This window comes from Oncorhynchus nerka, linkage group LG25, assembly GCF_034236695.1.
Source record: "Oncorhynchus nerka isolate Pitt River linkage group LG25, Oner_Uvic_2.0, whole genome shotgun sequence".
Taxonomy (NCBI): Eukaryota; Metazoa; Chordata; class Actinopteri; order Salmoniformes; family Salmonidae; genus Oncorhynchus; species Oncorhynchus nerka.
In genome coordinates this window covers 2,654,937-2,675,860 of record NC_088420.1, presented here as the reverse complement: position 1 = coordinate 2,675,860, position 20,924 = coordinate 2,654,937, and the positions used below count along the sequence as shown (strand labels likewise).

The 20,924-nt window shown below is 42.3% G+C and overlaps 1 protein-coding gene across 1 annotated transcript in view; it reads right to left on the bottom strand.

Moving 5' to 3' along the window:
- The window catches only part of dpt (dermatopontin), a 21,091-nt gene extending 4,482 nt beyond the window's left edge, over nt 1-16,609 (bottom strand). The window contains exons 1-2 of the mRNA XM_065009474.1: nt 16,061-16,609; nt 3,649-3,774 (exon numbers count right to left, since the gene is read on the bottom strand). Coding sequence (XP_064865546.1) covers nt 3,649-3,774; nt 16,061-16,362 — 428 coding nt within the window. The 5' untranslated portion in view covers nt 16,363-16,609. The remainder of the gene's footprint in view (nt 1-3,648; nt 3,775-16,060) is intronic.
- Between the last annotated feature and the right edge of the window lie 4,315 nt (nt 16,610-20,924).

The window sequence follows — 20,924 nt, the reverse complement described above, 5'->3', positions numbered from 1 at the left end:
AACTACATAGTGTAGTGTAACTACATAGTGTAACTACATAGTGTAACCACATAGTGTAACCACATAGTGTAACTACATAGTGTAGTGTAACCACATAGTGTAACTACATAGTGTAACTACATAGTGTAGTGTAACTACATAGTGTAACTACATAGTGTAACTACATAGTGTAACCACATAGTGTAACTACATAGTGTAACTACATAGTGTAACTACATAGTGTAACTACATAGTGTAGTGTAACTACATAGTGTAACTACATAGTGTAACCACATAGTGTAACTACATAGTGTAGTGCAACTACATAGTGTAACCACATAGTGTAGTGTAACTACGTAGTGTAACCACATAGTGTAACCACATAGTGTAACCTCATAGTGTAACTACATAGTGTAGTGTAACTACATAGTGTAGTGTAACTACATAGTGTAACCACATAGTGTAGTGTAACTACGTAGTGTAACCACATAGTGTAACCACATAGTGTAACCTCATAGTGTAACTACATAGTGTAGTGTAACTACATAGTGTAGTGTAACTACATAGTGTAACCTCATAGTGTAACTACATAGTGTAGTGTAACTACATAGTGTAACTACATAGTGTAGTGTAACTACATAGTGTAACTACATAGTGTAGTGTAACTACATAGTGTAACCACATAGTGTAACTACATAGTATAGTGTAACTACATTGTGTAACTACATAGTGTAACTACATAGTGTAGTGTAACTACATAGTGTAACGACATAGTGTAACTACATAGTGTAGTGTAACTACATAGTGTAACTACATAGTGTAACTACATAACATAGTGTAACTACATAGTGTAACTATAGTGTAACTACATAGTGTAACTACATAGTGTAACTACATAGTGTAGTGTAACTACATAGTGTAACTACATAGTGTAACTACATAGTGTAGTGTAACTACATAGTGTAACTACATAGTGTAACTACATAGTGTAGTGTAACTACATAGTGTAACTACATAGTGTAACTACATAACATAGTGTAACTACATAGTGTAACTATAGTGTAACTACATAGTGTAACTACATAGTGTAACTACATAATGTAGTGTAACTAAATAGTGTAGTGTAACTAAATAGTGTAGTGTAACCACATAGTGTAACCACATAGTGTAACCACATAGTGTAACTACATAGTGTAGTGTAACTACATAGTGTAACTACATAGTGTAACCACATAGTGTAACTACATAGTGTAACTACATAGTGTAACCACATAGTGTAACTACATAGTGTAACTACATAATAGTGTAACTACATAGTGTAACTACATAGTGTAACTACATAGTGTAGTGTAACTACATAGTGTAACTACATAGTGTAACTAAATAGTGTAGTGTAACTACATAGTGTAACCACATAGTGTAACCACATAGTGTAACTACATAGTGTAGTGTAACTACATAGTGTAACTACATAGTGTAACTAAATAGTGTAGTGTAACTACATAGTGTAACTACATAGTGTAACTACATAGTGTAACCACATAGTGTAACTACATAGTGTAGTGTAACTACATAGTGTAACTACATAGTGTAACCACATAGTGTAACCACATAGTGTAACTACATATATTAACTACGTAGTGTAACTACATAGTGTAACTACATAGTGTAGTGTAACCACATAGTGTAACCACATAGTGTAACTACATATATTAACTACGTAGTGTAACTACATAGTGTAACTACATAGTGTAGTGTAACTACATAGTGTAACTACATAGTGTAACTACATATATTAACTACGTAGTGTAACTAAATAGTGTAACTACATAGTGTAACTACATAGTGTAACTACATAGTGTAACTACATAGTGTAACTAAATAGTGTAACTATAGTGTAACTACATAGTGTAACTACATAGTGTAACTACATAGTGTAACTAAATAGTGTAACTACGTAGTGTAGTGTAACTACATAGTGTAACTAAATAGTGTAACTACATAGTGTAGTGTAACTACATAGTGTAACTACATAGTGTAGTGTAACTACATAATGTAACTACATAGTGTAGTGTAACTACATAGTGTAACTACATAGTGTAGTGTAACTACATAGTGTAACTACATAGTGTAACTACATAGTGTAGTGTAACTACATAGTGTAACTACATAGTGTAGTGTAACTACATAGTGTAACTACATAGTGTAACTAAATAGTGTAGTGTAACTACATAGTGTAACCACATAGTGTAACTACATAGTGTAACCACATAGTGTAACTACATATATTAACTACGTAGTGTAGTGTAACTACATAGTGTAACCACATAGTGTAACTACATATATTAACTACATAGTGTAGTGTAACCACATAGTGTAACTACATAGTGTAACTACATAGTGTAACCACATAGTGTAACTACATAGTGTAACTACATATATTAACTACGTAGTGTAGTGTAACTACATAGTGTAACTACATAGTGTAGTGTAACTACATAGTGTAACCACATAGTGTAACTACATAGTGTAACTACATAGTGTAGTGTAACTACATAGTGTAACCACATAGTGTAACTACATAGTGTAACTACATAGTGTAGTGTAACTACATAGTGTAACTACATAGTGTAACTACATAGTGTAGTGTAACTACATAGTGTAACTACATAGTGTAACTACATAGTGTAACCACATAGTGTAACTACATAGTGTAGTGTAACTACATAGTGTAACCACATAGTGTAACTACATAGTGTAACTAAATAGTGTAGTGTAATTACATAGTGTAACCACATAGTGTAACTACATAGTGTAACTACATAGTGTAGTGTAACTACATAGTGTAACTACATAGTGTAACTACATAGTGTAGTGTAACTACATAGTGTAACCACATAGTGTAACTACATAGTGTAACTACATAGTGTAACTACATAGTGTAGTGTAACTACATAGTGTAACCACATAGTGTAACTACATAGTGTAACTACATAGTGTAACCACATAGTGTATATCAACCAAGAAAGACAATATTGACACAGAGATTTTTAACTTTGAGACTGAGACTAAATTAGGGTTAGGGTTAGGGTTTAGTTAAGGTTAAGGTTGGGTTAGGTTAGTTTAAGGTTGGGTTAGGGTAAGGTTGGGTTAGGGTTAGGTTAAGGTTGGGTTAGGGTTAGGTTAAGGTTGGGTAGGGTAAGGTAAGGTTGGGTTAGGATTAGGTTGGGTTAGGGTTAGGTTAAGGTGGGTTAGGGTTAGGGCAAGGTTGGGTTAGGGTAAGGTTGGGTTAGGGTTAGGTTAAGGCTGGTTAGGGTAAGGTTAAGGTTGGTTTGGGTTAGGGTTAGGATGGGTAGGGTTAAGGTAAGGTTGGGTTAGGGTTAGGGTAAGGTAGGGTTAGGTTAAGGTAAGGTTGGGTTAGGTTAAGGTTGGTTAGGGTAAGGTTGGGTAGGTTTAGGGTAAGGTTGGGTTAGGGTTAGGTTAAGGTTGGTTAGGGTAAGGTTGGGTAGGTTTAGGGTAAGGTTGGGTTAGGTTAAGGTTGGGTTGGGGTTATGTTAAGGTTGGTTAGGGTTAGGGTAAGGTTGGGTTGGGTTAGGGTTAGGTTGGGGTTATGTTAAGGTTGGTTAGGGTCAGGTTAAGGTTGGTTAGGGTTAGACGTAGGGGACTTACCAGCAGGAGTAGGGGCAGCGGCGGCTGTAGCGACAGCAGTAGAACGACCACTCACGGTCCAGGACAGGCTCAAAGTACTTGCTCATCACCCCCGCCACCAGACCATTGTTGCCGCATGTTGAAGACCTGAAATACAACTTAGAAACTTTATGATCCAAAGACCCATAATATAGTTGGCCAAGATTCTCAAAGGATTTGTCTCAGAAACCGAGGATACAGAGTTGTAATGGCTTCATTGCCACAGTTGACTACAGATCACTTAAACAAATTAAGATGAATTCATCCTTTCAACACAATTGACATCCAAGAGTTGAAAATTAGGCAGTTACCATTACATCGAGGAAAGATTAGATTGTTAACAATATTCTCATCTTTTCTCCTCCCCTCCTGTCCTATCCTCCTCCTCTCCTCTCGTGTCCCCTCCCCTCTCCTCTCCCCTCCTCCCTCCTCCTCCCCTCCTCCCTCCTCCTCCCCTCCTCTCTCCTCTCCCTTCTCTCATCTTCTCTCCTCCTCCCCTCCTCCCTCCTCCTCATCTTCTCCTCTCCCTCTCATCTTCTCTCCTCCTCCCCTCCTGTCCTATCCTCCTCCTCTCCTCTCGTGTCCCCTCCCCTCTCCTCTCCCCTCCCCTCTCCCTCTCATCTTCTCTCCTCCTCCCCTCTTCCTCTCTCCTCCTCTCCTTTCGTCTTCTCTCCTCCTCCTCTCCTCTGGTGATTTGATGTAAACACTGTGTAGTGTGTTTATAGTCCATACAGCCGGTTGTCATCACAGCAGAATAGTTTGACCAACATTAAACCGAGAGCGCTGAGAGCACAGGGATCTGTAGTCCTTTGTCATGGCAACAGTGGCCCAGCCAGCAGCTATAGGACTAAATGGGGCGGACAGGTCCATATCGCAGAAGTTTACCATTGAAATTTAAAAGGCAATGTTCCTGCGTTAGCATGGACTGCATTCACAGTAAATGCTGCGTTTGTCAGCTCAATTAGAAATGACCTTATAATGTATATAGCGCAATCCATTTAGTATGATTTGTTACGTTTCGTATGGTATGTATTAATTACAATTTGTAGGGGAAGGGTCAGCTAACATGCTAAGTAGTTGCAATGTTGCTGAAATGCTAACATTTTGGTTGCTAGACATTCGCGTTAGACGACCACCCATTCTCCTTCCTTTTGTTTTCGTCTCGAATAACCTGTTTCAAACAACCATAGCAAACGTAGCAAATCATAATAATTTGAGTGTCACAGATGATGTTTACTATGTTTACACGTCGTCTTTGTGGCCAGGCCTTGAAATTCAGAGCTCAGAGGTATCCATACTGGACCCCATTACAGGAGGAGTTCACAGAGGATCAGAGATCAGATATCAGAGGATCAGATATCAGAGATCAGATATCAGAGGATCAGAGATCAGATATTAAAGGATCACATATCAGAGGATCAGAGATCAGATATCAAGGGATCAGAGATCATAGCATCAGAGATCAGATATCAGAGGATCAGAGATCAGATATCAGAGGATCAGAGATCAGAGGATCAGAGATCAGATATTAAAGGATCACATATCAGAGGATCAGAGATCATAGCATCAGAGATCAGATATCAGAGGATCAAAGATCATAGCATCAGAGATCATAGCATCAGAGATCAGATATCAGAGGATCAGAGATCATAGCACCAGAGATCAGATATCAGAGGATCAAAGATCATAGCATCAGAGATCATAGCACCAGAGATCAGATATCAGAGGATCAGACATCATAGCATCAGAGATCAGATATCAGATGATCAGATATTAAGGGATCAGATATCAGAGATCAGATATCAGATGATCAGATATCGGAGGACCAGATATCGGAGATCAGATATCAAAGGATCAGAACTGAGCCCCATTAACCTGAGGGAAAACCCTGTGTGAGCTGGCCATGGGACAGTGCACGTCTCTGTCTATGTGTGCGCCTCAGCTTGATTTGATGGAACATTGCACGTCTACCTTGGCGCCTCACATTGGTAGCCTAGTGGTTAGAGCGTTGTAACTGTAATCCCTGAGCTGACCAGGTAAAAATCTGTCAGCTCTGCCCCTGAACAAGGCAGTTAACCCACTGCTCCTAGGCCGTCATTGAAAATAAGAATTTGTTCTTAATTGACTTGCCTAGTTAAATAAAGGTCAAATTAAAATAAATACATTACAATTTCCACAGTGTGTGTCTCAAGCCCCTGGGATGATAGAACACGTCTGCCTCCGTTCCCAGGGGAAGCCTTTGTTTCCAAGCCTAATAGTAACCTAGCCTTACCGCAGCTGAGACAATGGATAGGGTGGAACACAATATTAATGAAGTACCTTTCCAAACCACAGCGGCATGCTGATACCACCCAATGACTAAATATAAATGATGTCTATTGGCAATGTTTCTTTTCAGTCTACACATGAATGATAGTGTGTCTTAGGGGGGAAATTGTGAATATTTTATGTGAAATAATGACGTTGTTCCAGAGAATTACACATTTGTTCAGGTTCTTGAACAAGTGGAGTGAGCTCAGCTGGCCGTGGTGTCAGAAAGCTGTGCCAAACATCAAAACATTTCTGAAAGCACAGGAAACTGGGTTCATAAAGTAAGCAAAGGAAATGTCAGAGGATGGACAAGAGACTGCTAGTTATAAAAAGACTCACAAATCACCGGGAGAAGAAAAACATGTTGAATGAGTACACAAGTTCATTGTTATGTTATTGGAGAATAACTCCAGCCTTGGCATTTTTGAAGATAACTCCAGGCTTGACTTTTTAGGAGATAACTCCAGGCTTGACTTTTTTGGAGATAACTCCAGCCTTGACGTTTTAGGAGATAACCCCAGGCTTGACTTTTTTGGAGATAACTCCAGCCTTGACGTTTTAGGAGATAACTCCAGCTTTTGACGTTTTAGGAGATAACTCCTGCCTTGACGTTTTTGGAGATGACTCCAGCCTTTTCTCATCTTGGTGGTCTAAGGCAATGCATTGCAGTGCTAGAGGCATCATTACTGACCCACGTTCGATCCCGGACTGTATCACAACCGGCCGTGATCGGGAGTCCCATAAGGCGGCGCACAATTTTCCCAGCGTCGTCCGGGTTAGAGGAGGGTTCAACCGGGGGGGCTTTACTTGGCTCATCGCGCTCTAGCGACTTCTTGTGGCGGACCGGGCGCCTGCAGGCTGACCTCAGTAATAATAATGCTAGTACTACTACAACTACTGCTACGACTACTACTGCTACTACTACAGCTACTTCTACTACTACTACTACTACTAATAATAATACTGCTACTACTACTGCTACTACTACTGCTACCACTACAGCTACTACTACCACTACTACTACTGCTACTACTAGTAGTAGTACTACTACAGCTACTACTGCTAGTACTACTACTAGTACTACTACTACTACTGCTAGTACTGCTACTACTAATACTACTACTACTACTACTGCTAGTCACGCCCTGATCTGTTTCACCTGTTTTTGTACTTGCCTCCACCTCTGAACAGGTGTCTTGCATCTCCCCTCATTATCCCCTGTGTATTTATACCTGGGTGTTCTGTTTGTCTGTTGCCAGTTTGCCTTGTTCTGTCAAGTAATACCAGCATGTTTCCATGTTTCCTGTGTTCTAGTTTTGTTTTCCTAGTCTTCCCAGTTCTGAACTTTCTGCCTGTCCTGACCCTGATCCTGCCTGATCCAGACTCCATACCCTGGCAGACGCCATGACCATGCATTCAAAACATTGCTGGAGCAATTGTGCGGATTCCCTACTAGGCAGCAAGCCATAACAGCCATCCCCCAGACTCTCAGAAACCCCGCCACCAGCAGCGCTTCTTCCCAGCCCCGTTGTCCCGAGAACCTTGCTTACCTCCTCCGGAGCGCTACGCTGGAGATTCTGGAACCTGCCGGGCTTTTCTCTCCCAGTGCGTACCTCATAACGCTGATGTCCGGTAGGGCACTTGCCTGGGCTACAGCGGTGTGGGAGCAACAGTTCACCGTTTGCCTCAGTCTGGAGGAAGTACGAACAGTGTACGATTCTTCGTTGTCCGGGCGAGAGGCTGCTCCAACTACGTCAAGACTCCCGTAGTGTGGCAGACCACGTGATGGATTTTCGCATGTTGGCGGATGAGAGTGCCTGGACCCCGGAAGCCCATTTCGACACCTTCCTTTATGGATTATCGGAGGAGGTTAAAGATGAGCTTGCAGCCCGGGAGCATCCCATGGACCTCGACTCCCTCATCGCCTTAAACGTGCGGATCAATGGGTGGCTACGGGAACTTAGGAGGGAGAGGTCTGTTCCCAGTCACACTCGCTCGTCCACCACCCTCACCTCGCCTCAGAGCAATCCCGTAAGTTCCTGACGTCCACCTTATCGAGAGAATCCGAGGTCACCTGAGTGCCCACGGGAATTACCGAGGGCGGTTGACTCGCCTCCTCCAAAGCCCAAGCTACTGGGAAGGGCTAGATTGTTCATGGCTCCAGAAGCACAATCCCCTGATCAACTGGGCTATTGGTACTATCGTCGGTTGGAGCCCGTTCTGTCTTAAGTCGGCACAACTTGCCCCGGGACGTCTTCCTGGGAGAGTCCTTGGATCTGAACCTCTGGGAGGTCTTCAACAAGACCCACGCTACTTCTCTCCCTCCGCATCGACCCTGCGACTATGCTATTGATCTTCTCCCGGGCACTACACCACCTCGGAGGCGTTCTTTACTCCCTGTCGGGTCTGGAAACCAAGGCTATGGAGGAGTATCTCTCGCTGTGCCGGCGCTGGTTTCTTCTATGTGGAGAAGAAGGACAAAACCCTACGCCTGTATACTGACTACCGGGGCCTTAATGACATCACGGTTAAAATAAATGGGACAAGGAGTCGGCTCAGCTCATGGTGCAGCACGTCTTCCGGATCCATGGACTTCCGGTTGGCTTGGTCTCCGATTGTGGTCCTCAGTTCTCGTCCCGGAAGGCTTCCTGCACCCTCATTGGGTCGTCGTCCAGTCTGTCCTTAGGTTTTCACCCCCAATCAAATGACCAGTCGGAACGAGCCAATCAGGACCTTGTCGTTGCCTCGTCTCCACCAACCCCACCACCTGGAGCCAGCAACTTGTGTGGGTGGAATACGCCCGTAACACCCTTCCCTACTCAGCCACTGGCCTCTCACCCTTCAAGTGTTCCTTGGGTATCAGTCCCCGCTCTTCCCTGAGCTAGAAGTCAGCATACCCTCTGCCCAGATGTTCAGGAAGAGAGCCCGGGCCACTCTTCTGAAGACCACATCCAGGTATCTTAGACAGGCGGATCGCCCCCGGACCCCTGCTCCCCGCTATCGGCTCGGGCAGAGGGGATGGCTTTCCACTCGGGACCTGCCCCTCTGGGTGGAGCCCCGTAAACTTTGCTCCCGTTTCATTGGCCCTTTCCACATCCCTAAAATCCTTAGCCCCTCTGCTGTTCGTCTTCTGTTGCCCCGCACCCTCCGTATACCTCCTACTTTTCATGTGTCTCACAGCCCTTTGTCTCCTATTTCAAGTTCTACCAGCGTATTCCCATGTTTCCTGTGCTCTCGTCTTTGTTTTACCTATTCTTTCCAGTTCTGACCTTTCTGCCTGTCCTGACCCTGATCCTGCCTGCCGTCCTCTACCTGCCTGACTGATTTGGATTACGACTACTACTATTACTACCAATATTAATAATACTGATACTACTACTACTACTACTACTACTACTACAACTACAACTACTACTTCTGCTAATACTACTACTACTACTACTACAACTACTACTACTACTTCTGCTAATACTACTGCTAGTACTGCTGCTACTGCTGCTTCTACTACTGCTAGTACTACTGCTAGTACTACTGCTTGTACTACTGCTATTACTACTGCTAGTACTACTGCTTCTGCTTCTACTGCTACTACTACTGCTACTTCTACTACTATCATTACTACAACTACATCTACTGTTACTGTTACTACTACTACTACTAATAATAATAATAATACTGCTACTACTACTACTGCTACTACTACTACTACTAATAATAATAATAATACTGCTACTACTGCTACTACTACTACTAATAATACTGCTACTACTACTACTGCTACTAATAATAATAATAATAATAATACTGCTACTACTACTACTACTAATAATAATAATACCACTGCTAGTACTACTGCTACTAATAATAATACTACTGCTAGTACTACTGCTACTAATAATAATACTACTACTACTAATAATAATATTGACTACTACTACTAATAATAATAATACTGCTACTACTACTGCTACTACTATTACTACTACTAATAATAATACTGCTACTACTACTACTAATAATAATACTGCTACTACTACTGATGCTACTACTAATAATAATACTAATACTGCTACAACTGCTACTACTACTACTACTAATAATAATAATAATACTGCTACTTCTACCACTACTACTACTAATAATAATAATACTACTACTACTACTAATAATAATAATACTACTACTGCTACTACTAATAATAATAATACTGCTACTACTACTACTGCTGCTACTACTAATAATAATAATAATACTGCTACTACTACTAATAATAATAATAATACTGCTACTACTACTAATAATAATAATAATACTACTACTACTACTACTAATAATAATAATACTGCTACTTCTACCACTACTACTACTAATAATAATAATACTGCTACTACTGCTACTAATAATAATAATAATACTGCTACTACTACTACTGCTGCTACTACTACTAATAATAATTATACTATACTAATAATAATAATACTGCTACTACAACTGCTGCTACTACTACTAATAATAATACTACTACTACGGCTACTACTGCTGCTACAACTGCTGCTACTACTACTAATAATGCTAATACTGCTACTACAACTGCTACTACTGCTACTACTAATAATAATACTACTACTACGGCTACTACTACTAATAATACTACTACTACTACTACTACTGATAATAATAATAATAATAATACCAATAATAATAATAATACTACCAATACTACTACTACTGATAATAATAATAATACTACTACCAATAATAATAATAATAATAATAATAATAATAATAATAATAATACTACTACTACTAATAATAATAATAATAATAATACTAATACTACTACTACTACTACTAATAATAATAATAATAATAATACTAATACTACTACTACTACTACTAATAATAATACTGCTACTACTACTACTGCTACTAATAATAATAATAATAATAATAATACTACTACCAATAATAATAATAATAATAATAATAATAATAATAATAATAATAATAATAATAATAATAATACTACAACTACTACTACTACTACTAATAATAATAATAATAATAATAATACTATAATACTACCAATAATAATAATAATAATAATAATACTACTACCAATAATAATAATAATACTACTACCAATAATAATAATAATAATAATAATAATAATAATACTAATAATACTACTACTACAACTACTACTAATAATAATACTACTGCTTCGACTGCTGCTGCTGCTTGCTGCCTGTGAACCAATGATCTAGTGTTAAGTCCCACTCTCCCTTAGAATAACTACAGACATTCTGTAGCAGCGTCCCAAATGGCACTCTATTCCCTATTTAGTGCACTACTTTTGTATATACTGTATATATATATATATATCCTATGGGTCCTGGTCAAAAGTATATATATACAGTGCCTTGCGAAAGTATTCGGCCCCCTTGAACTTTGCGACCTTTTGCCACATTTCAGGCTTCAAACATAAAGATATAAAACTGTATTTTTTTGTGAAGAATCAACAACAAGTGGGACACAATCATGAAGTGGAACGACATTTATTGGATATTTCAAACTTTTTTAACAAATCAAAAACTGAAAAATTGTGCGTGCAAAATTATTCAGCCCCCTTAAGTTAATACTTTGTAGCGCCACCTTTTGCTGCGATTACAGCTGTAAGTCGCTTGGGGTATGTCTCTATCAGTTTTGCACATCGAGAGACTGAAATATTTTCCCATTCCTCCTTGCAAAACAGCTCGAGCTCAGTGAGGTTGGATGGAGAGCATTTGTGAACAGCAGTTTTCAGTTCTTTCCACAGATTCTCGATTGGATTCAGGTCTGGACTTTGACTTGGCCATTCTAACACCTGGATATGTTTATTTTTGAACCATTCCATTGTAGATTTTGCTTTATGTTTTGGATCATTGTCTTGTTGGAAGACAAATCTCCGTCCCAGTCTCAGGTCTTTTGCAGACTCCATCAGGTTTTCTTCCAGAATGGTCCTGTATTTGGCTCCATCCATCTTCCATCAATTTTAACCATCTTCCCTGTCCTTGCTGAAGAAAAGCAGGCCCAAACCATGATGCTGCCACCACCATGTTTGACAGTGGGGATGGTGTGTTCAGGGTGATGAGCTGTGTTGCTTTTACGCCAAACATAACATTTTGCATTGTTGCCAAAAAGTTCAATTTTGGTTTCATCTGACCAGAGCACCTTCTTCCACATGTTTGGTGTGTCTCCCAGGTGGCTTGTGGCAAACTTTAAACGACACTTTTTATGGATATCTTTAAGAAATGGCTTTCTTCTTGCCACTCTTCCATAAAGGCCAGATTTGTGCAATATACGACTGATTGTTGTCCTATGGACAGAGTCTCCCACCTCAGCTGTAGATATCTGCAGTTCATCCAGAGTGATCATGGGCCTCTTGGCTGCATCTCTGATCAGTCTTCTCCTTGTATGAGCTGAAGGTTTAGAGGGACGGCCAGGTCTTGGTAGATTTGCAGTGGTCTGATACTCCTTCCATTTCAACATTATCGCTTTCACAGTGCTCCTTGGGATGTTTAAAGCTTGGGAAATCTTTTTGTATCCAAATCCGGCTTTAAACTTCTTCACAACAGTATCTCGGACCTGCCTGGTGTGTTCCTTGTTCTTCATGATGCTCTCTGCGCTTTTAACGGACCTCTGAGACTATCACAGTGCAGGTGCATTTATACGGAGACTTGATTACACACAGGTGGATTGTATTTATCATCATTAGTCATTTAGGTCAACATTGGATCATTCAGAGATCCTCACTGAACTTCTGGAGAGAGTTTGCTGCACTGAAAGTAAAGGGGCTGAATACTTTTGCACGCCCAATTTTTCAGTTTTTGATTTGTTAAAAACGTTTGAAATATCCAATAAATGTTGTTCCACTTCATGATTGTGTCCCACTTGTTGTTGATTCTTCACAAAAAAATACAGTTTTATATCTTTATGTTTGAAGCCTGAAATGTATCAAAAGGTCGCAAAGTTCAAGGGGGCAAAAATACTTTCGCAAGGCACTGTATATATACAGTATAGGAAACCCTGTTTGCCCTCTGTTCCACCTGACATTCCTGGCGTCTGAACAAATCACAATGGCTGTCAATAGCTTCGGGATGGAGAGGGACATGATTTGACACATTCACAACATGACACACATCAGTATGAATAACATACAGGTAACTCCATTATGTTGTCAGTTACCTGTAGGTTCTAGAGCCCCTCGTGTGAATGTAGTGAGAAGGTGGAGGATATTTGCAAGTGCACACTCATAGAACGAAAGGGTTATTCGGCTGTCCCCGTAGGCTAATCGTTTTTGGTTCCAAGTCAAACTATTTTTGGTTTCCAACCTCTGTGGAAAGGGTTCTACATAGAACCCAAAACGGTTCTACTTGGAACCAAAAGGGTTCTACTTGGAACCAAAAGGGTTCTACCACGGAGCCACCAAGGGTTCTTCAAAGAGTTATCCTATGGGGACAGCCAAAGAACCCTTTTAGGTTCTAGATAGCACATTTTCTCTAAGAGTGTATATATAACCTACATAAGATTTCTCTGGGACAAAAGATAATCTGCAAAGGTTAGGGCATTGGGGAACTGACACCCAGGTGATACACTGCCGCACATCATACACCTTCTCCTTTCTAAACTGGATCCTTTTGTGGATCAGCCTCTTGCTTTGTATACCAGATGAGCTGTAAGGGAGTGGCACCCCAGGGTTTTAACCAGGGTCCATAGTGCTCTGGTCAAAAGAAGTGCACTATGTCAAATCAAATCAAAAATCCAATTGTATTTGACGCGTGCTTTGTAAAACAACATGTGTAGATGACGTGCCCAAACAACGCAGAGAGAAAGAACACAGAGATAACAGAGATAACAGGATCAAATAGACTAAAAAGATGATAAATGTAGGGAGCAGAATGCCATTTGGGACGTCAGAAGATCAATATGAAATGGGTAGTGTTCCAAGGAACACACTGCTTCCTACTCACTAGAACAATGATGTCATCCACTAACGAGTCAAAGATGTTCCTCGCGGACGTTTTTCATTCGTTAGGAGCGTCGAGCCATAAACTCCATTGTACAGAAATAACTTTACCGCTGTGAGTTGAGGCTGCAACATTTCAGCCGTAAACAGAGCAGTAAATCATGTTGAGTTGAATGTCCCGTGGCAGAGAGAATGTGTTTGGCACCTGACAGATGACATGACACACACACTGACCTAACGTCCTCCTAGGACTGTGTGTGTGTGTTTGCGTGTGCGTGTGTGTGTGTGCGTGTGCATGTGCGTGTGCGTGTGCGTGTGCCTTGCCTGCCTTCCCTAGGCCACGTGTCTCTGTAATCCATCTTCAGTGGTTTTAGAATACAGTAGAAGACTATGTGATGGCTCTCTGAAGACTAGGTGATGGCTTTCTGAAGACGATGTGATGGCTCTCTGAAGACTATGTGATGGCTCAGCAGAAGACGATGTGATGGCTCTCTGAAGACTACGTGATGGCTCTCTGAAGACGATGTGATGGCTCTCTGAAGACGATGTGATGGCTCTCTGAAGACTATGTGATGGCTCAGCAGAAGACGATGTGATGGCTCTCTGAAGACTACGTGATGGCTCTCTGAAGAAGATGTGATGGCTCTCTGAAGACGATGTGATGGCTCTCTGAAGACTATGTGATGGCTCTCTGAAGACTAGGTGATGGCTCTCTGAAGACTACGTGATGGCTCAGCAGAAGACTATGTGATGGCTCTCTGAAGACGATGTGATGGCTCTCTGAAGACTATGTGATTGCTCTCTGAAGACGATGTGATGGCTCTCTGAAGACTATGTGATTGCTCTCTGAAGACGATGTGATGGCTTTCTGAAGACTAGGTGATGGCTCTCTGAAGACGATGTGATGGCTCTCTGAAGACTATGAGATGGCTCTCTGTCATCCTGCCTCCTACCTTTTCAGACTAGACTTCAGAATAACGAATTCAAGTTTTTTAGGATTCCTGAGGCTTCATATGAGTCTCTGTTGATCATAAAGCGCTCCAATTCACTATTTTAGATATTAATGCACCAATAAACGTAAACCTAGGCATAATGTAAACGTGATGATTCATGCTAGAGAGGTTCCTCTATGGACATGGATCATGGAGGGCCTTAAAAGGACAATAAAATGGTCTATCCTTAAATCACATCTAAGCTCAGGCTTTCCCGACACAGACACCAATAGGATAGAGCATTCAGTCTTCCTGTTGCTGAGACTGAGGGTTTTACAACTCAGCCCGGAGGGAAATAAAACTGTCCATAATTAGCAATTACCAAATTTGACTCTCCTCACCCACCCAATTAGCTCGTTCCAGCCTCGTTACAGCCTTGCCTTGCCTTTGTTTTCAGCACATCTTACATCGATAGAGATCAGAGAACGCCAGAGGGGATGCAGATGGTCAGACGTGAGCGTGCCACGTATCAGACGACCAGAGAACACACTACAGAGAACACACTACAAACGGCACACTACAGAGAACACACTACAAAGAACACACTACAAACAGCACACTACAGAGAACACACTACAAACGGCAGAGAACACACTACAGAGAACACACTACAAAGGGCACACTACAGAGAACACACTACAGAGAACACACTACAGAGAACACACTACAGAGAACAGAGAACACACTACAAAGGGCACACTACAGAGAACACACTACAGAGAACACACTACAGAGAACACACTACAAAGGGCACACTACAGAGAACACACTACAGAGAACACACTACAGAGAACACACTACAGAGAACACACTACAGAGCACACTACACAAAGGGGAACCCTAACTAGCTTCCAGCAAAGAGTACCACACATCCATAGAGATTAGAGATAACCAGAAGATTCACACCACAGGGTACCTCCACATCTATAAAGATTAGAGATAACTGAATACCAGTGTAAACATGACACTTCTAGACAAGGATCAGGGGCACAGAAAGCCCAGAGGTCACAGAGGTCAAAGAGGGCACACGACAGAGAGGTCAAAAGAGAGACAGAGATGACCAGAGATGGCATCAGGGACCTACCACTCCATCCCGGCACGGTTGGTGTCGTCCCACCAGCACTCTGTGGGGTGCCCCAGGGTGGTGGGAGTCTGCTGGCACTCGAAGGCCCAGAGGCGGTCGGACCCTTCCTTCTCACTGAAGACACTCTGCAGGGCCACCAGCACCTCTCCATGGGGACACTGGAAGTTGAACCCCTGGCGGAAGGTGTGGATCCAGGGGACAGAGCGATCGATATGGCTCTCCATTCGGTTCTCATACTCCTGGCTTGCCACGGTAGCGAGAAGAGCCAGAGCCCACAGTAACAGCACTGGTCCTGGAGTCATTCTGCTGGTGACCAAGCTTGTGAGTAAAGGTTTAATGTAAGCGAAGCCTGGGCGTCCGACTCTGAGGCTATCCCAGTACTGATCCTGGAGTCTCTGAGCTGGGTCTGTGCTGATCGCAGACAAAGAAAGAGCGAGAGAGAGAGAGAGAGAGAAAGAGAGAAAGAGAGAAAGAGATAAAGACCGTCTGCTCTGGCCCTCTCCTCTTTACTCCACCACAGCAGTCTGGCTTTCAGGTCGTTGACTAACCAGATGTGTTATAAATTATCGGAATCCAGAACTGTGTAATTTGCAGCTCCCAGGATAGTTTGGTTGGGCTGAGATTCATGTTGACTTTCTGTTAAGGTCGACATTCAGAAAAACTCCTCGGTGTTGATAGCAGAGATAAGGAGTGCACCTTAAGAAATGAAATGCTGTTTGTAAATATTTAGGAGCATGATGTAAAGTAATGAATCACGTCGTTTAAATATTAGTGTTGCGTCTTGGCTGCCCAGAGAGAGAGTTCTAATTTAACACAACTTGTTTGACAGGACATTGGCAAGTTCAAAAAAAATGTTTTGGTAATTGTAATCACTTGTCATTTTTTTTGGAGGGTTTTCGTTCAAACTTTTCTAACTTCCTTTAAAAAGGAAGTTTTTATTTCCGTTCTGTAGCCAATGGAAAAACAGAGCGATAATCAACATGTAAGGTGTTGTGAAAAAGTAATAATTTATGAAAGGTATCCACATATTCTATGCTGTTTACATTAGAGGGAAACATTAATTTCAGGTTACGACAGACAGAGTTTTCTGGGGACGAACTACATTGTAATTCAGCTGGGGGCTCTTCAAGTTCCTAATGAAGGAGGACTGAAAAACAAACATCAGAATTTCCACAACCCCCCTCCCTCCCTCCCCTGTTCTTGTAAAAGAGGTGAGAAATGAGAGAGAGAGAGAGAGAGAGAGAGACGAGAGAGAGAGAGAGACGAGAGAGAGAGAGAGAGAGAGAGAAGAGAGAGAGAGAGAGAGAGAGAGAGAGAGAGACGAGAGAGAGAGAGAGACGAGAGAGAGAGAGAGAGAGAGAGAAGAGAGAGAGAGAGAGAGAGAGAGAGAGAGAGAGAGAGAGAGAGACGAGAGAGAGAGACGAGAGAGAGAGACAGAGAGACGAGAGAGAGTGTGGAGATAGAGAGAGAGCATATTAGAGATACATATTTCCCTCAGATTACACAGACCCACAAAGAATTTGAAAACAAATCCAATTTGAATAAACTCCCACATCTACTGGGTGAAATACCACAGTGTTGCATCACAGCAGCAAGATGTGTGACCTGTTGCCACAAGAAAAGGTCAACCAGTGAAGAACAAACACTATTGTAAATACAACCCATATTTATGTTTATTTATTGAACTATTTTCACATCATTACAACACTGTATAGAGACATAATATGTCTTTATTCTTTTGGAACTTCTGGAAGTGTGATGTTTACTGTTCATTTTTTTATTATCTATTTCACTTGCTTTGGCAATGTAAACATATGTTTCCCATGCCAATAAATTGAATTGAATTGAGAGAGAGAGAGAGAGAGAGAGAGAGAGAGAGAGAGAGAGAGAGAGAGAGAGAGAGAGAGAGAGAGAGAGAGAGAGAGAGAGAGAGAGAGTGGAGAGAGAGAGAGAGAGAGAGAGAGAGAGAGAGAGAGAGAGAGAGAGAGAGAGAGAGAGAGAGAGAGAGAGAGAGAGAGAGAGAGAGAGAGACAGAGAGAGAGAGAGAGAGAGAGAGAGAGAGTCAGAAGGCAGTCATGCAGAAGAACAGTTCCCAACTTTTTACAACTTTTGTTGTTCTTAAAAGTGAGACGAATAAGACTGTAAATTGAACAACTGAAGATCAACACAAGAGGAAAAGATTGGCAAGAGTGAGTTAAAAGAACAATCGTAATCGTGCTAGTCAGCTAGCTTAACGGCTAGTAACAACTTTACTGGTGGTAACCGTAGCAACATGGCCACTGAGGCAACACCAGCAGAAGCAGTAGTAACATGAACATGATGACTCCTACTTGCAGTCATTGTACTCATAATATACAGGAGAACGATCGCCTTACGGCGAGGATAGCTGTGCTGCAAGCCCAGCTTCAGACGCAATCATTAGGCAAGGGTCATTTCAGTGTAGGAAAGGATGAAACAGTGTCTGTGCCACCAGTAAGTACAGATAGTAGTATAAATCCCCTGGCACGGTCCCCGCAGCCAGACAACTTTCTCACGGTTTCTGGAAGGAAATGCTGTAGGAACGCTCAACCGGTGTCGCTCATTCAGCCGACAGAAACTTTCAACCTGTTCTCCCCATTGAGCAGCGAGTCGGAGTCTGAGGCCGATTCTTCTCTGGTCTCTACTCCTCCCGTTACGGGGTCTGAGACGCTGAAGCCTCCCACCATTAGCTCTGACAAATTGAAAACTCTAGTCATTGGCGACTCCATTACCCGCAGTATTAGACTTAAAGCGAATCATCCAGCGATCATACACCGTTTACCAGGGGGCAGGGCTACCGACGTTAAGGCTAATCTGTTTACCAGGGGGCAGGGCTACCGACGTTAAGGCTAATCTGTTTACCAGGGGGCAGGGCTACCGACGTTAAATCTGTTTACCAGGGGGCAGGGCTAATCTAATCTGTTTACCAGGGGCAGGGCTACCGACGTTAAGGCTAATCTGTTTACCAGGGGCAGGGCTACCGACGTTAAGGCTAATCTGTTTACCAGGGGGCAGGGCTACCGACGTTAAGGCTAATCTGTTTACCAGGGGGCAGGGCTACCGACGTTAAGGCTAATCTGTTTACCAGGGGGCAGGGCTACCGACGTTAAGGCTAATCTGTTTACCAGGGGGCAGGGCAACCGACGTGAAGGCTAATCTGTTTACCAGGGGGCAGGGCTACCGACATTAAGGCTAATCTGTTTACCCGGTTGGCAGGGCTACCGACGTTAAGGCTAATCTGTTTACCAGGGGGCAGGGCTACCGACGTTAAGGCTAATCTGAAGATGGTGCTGGCTAAAGCTAAAACTGGAGAGTGTAGAGAGTATAGAGATATTGTTATCCACGTCGGCACCAATGGTGTTAGGATGAAACAGTCAGAGGTCACCAAGCGCAACATAGCTTCAGCATGTAAATCAGCTAGAAAGATGTGTCGGCATCGAGTAATTGTCTCTGGCCCCCTCCCGGTTAGGGGGAGTGATGAGCTCTACAGCAGAGTCTCACAACTCAATCGCTGGTTGAAAACTGTTTTCTGCCCCTCCCAAAATATATAATTTGTAGATAATTGGCCCTCTTTCTGGGACTCACCCACAAACAGGACCAAGCCTGGCCTGCTGAGGAGTGACGGACTCCATCCTAGCTGGAGGGGTGCTCTCATCTTATCTACCAACATAGACAGGGCTCTAACTCCTCTAGCTCCACAATGAAATAGGGTGCAGGCCAGGCAGCAGGCTTTTAGCCAGCCTGCCAGCTTAGTGGAGTCTGCCAGTAGCACAGTCAGTCAGTGTAGTTAGCCCAGTTTTCTCTATTGAAACAGTGTCTGTGCCTCGATCTAGGTCTGGAAAATCTAAACATGGAGGTGTTCGCCTTTAGCAATCTCACTGCAATCTCACTGCAATCTCACTGGAATCTCACTGCAATCTCACTGCAATCTCACTGCAATCTCACTGGAATCTCGCTGCAATCTCGCTGCAATCTCGCTGCAATCTCACTGCAATCTCACTGCAATCTCACTGCAATTTCACTTTAGCAATCTCACTGGAATAAAAACCTCCATCCATGTCTTTTTTTTAAAGAGACTGTGATAATCCTCACATATCAAAACAATACTACTTAATGTTAGATCCCTCAACTTCCAAGGTATTCATAGTCAACGAACTACACTGATCATAACCTTTGATGTGATTGGCCTGACTGAAACGTTTTATTGTTTCTTATTTAAACCTTTATTTAACTAGGCAAGTCAGTTAAGAAATGAGTTAAATGAGGCCTCTCCTCCTGGTTACACTAGTGCCCCAGCAGGGGGCAGTATGACAGGCCAGGGGGAATAGTGTCTGTTCCCAGCAGGGGCAGTATGACAGGCCAGGGGGAATAGTGTCTGTTCCCAGCAGGGGGCAGTATGACAGGCCAGGGGGAATAGTGTCTGTTCCCAGCAGGGGGCAGTATGACAGGCCAGGGGGAATAGTGTCTGTTCCCAGCAGGGGGCAGTATGACAGGCCAGGAAGCTATATATATATATATATATAGTACAGAATAACCCTTAAGCTATTATCCTTTACATTCAAATATTAACTGATTGTATCAATGATTGTATGAAGAACTCAGCGAACTTTGTACCAGCATAGCAACCTGAAAGTCCAGCTAGTCATTGGAGGAGCTGGAGGAGCTGGTACACAGCGATGGGTTGGGCAATGAGTGTTTAACCACATCAATTGTGTTACCTGTTGAGATTGGCATGAATATTACTGAAATCACACTTTGTTCCCTGACTGTGTCGCAGAGGACAGAGGTTGTGGAAGAGGCCTCCGAGATCTTTATCAGAGATCTCTTCAGGTGTCTGTGAAGAGTG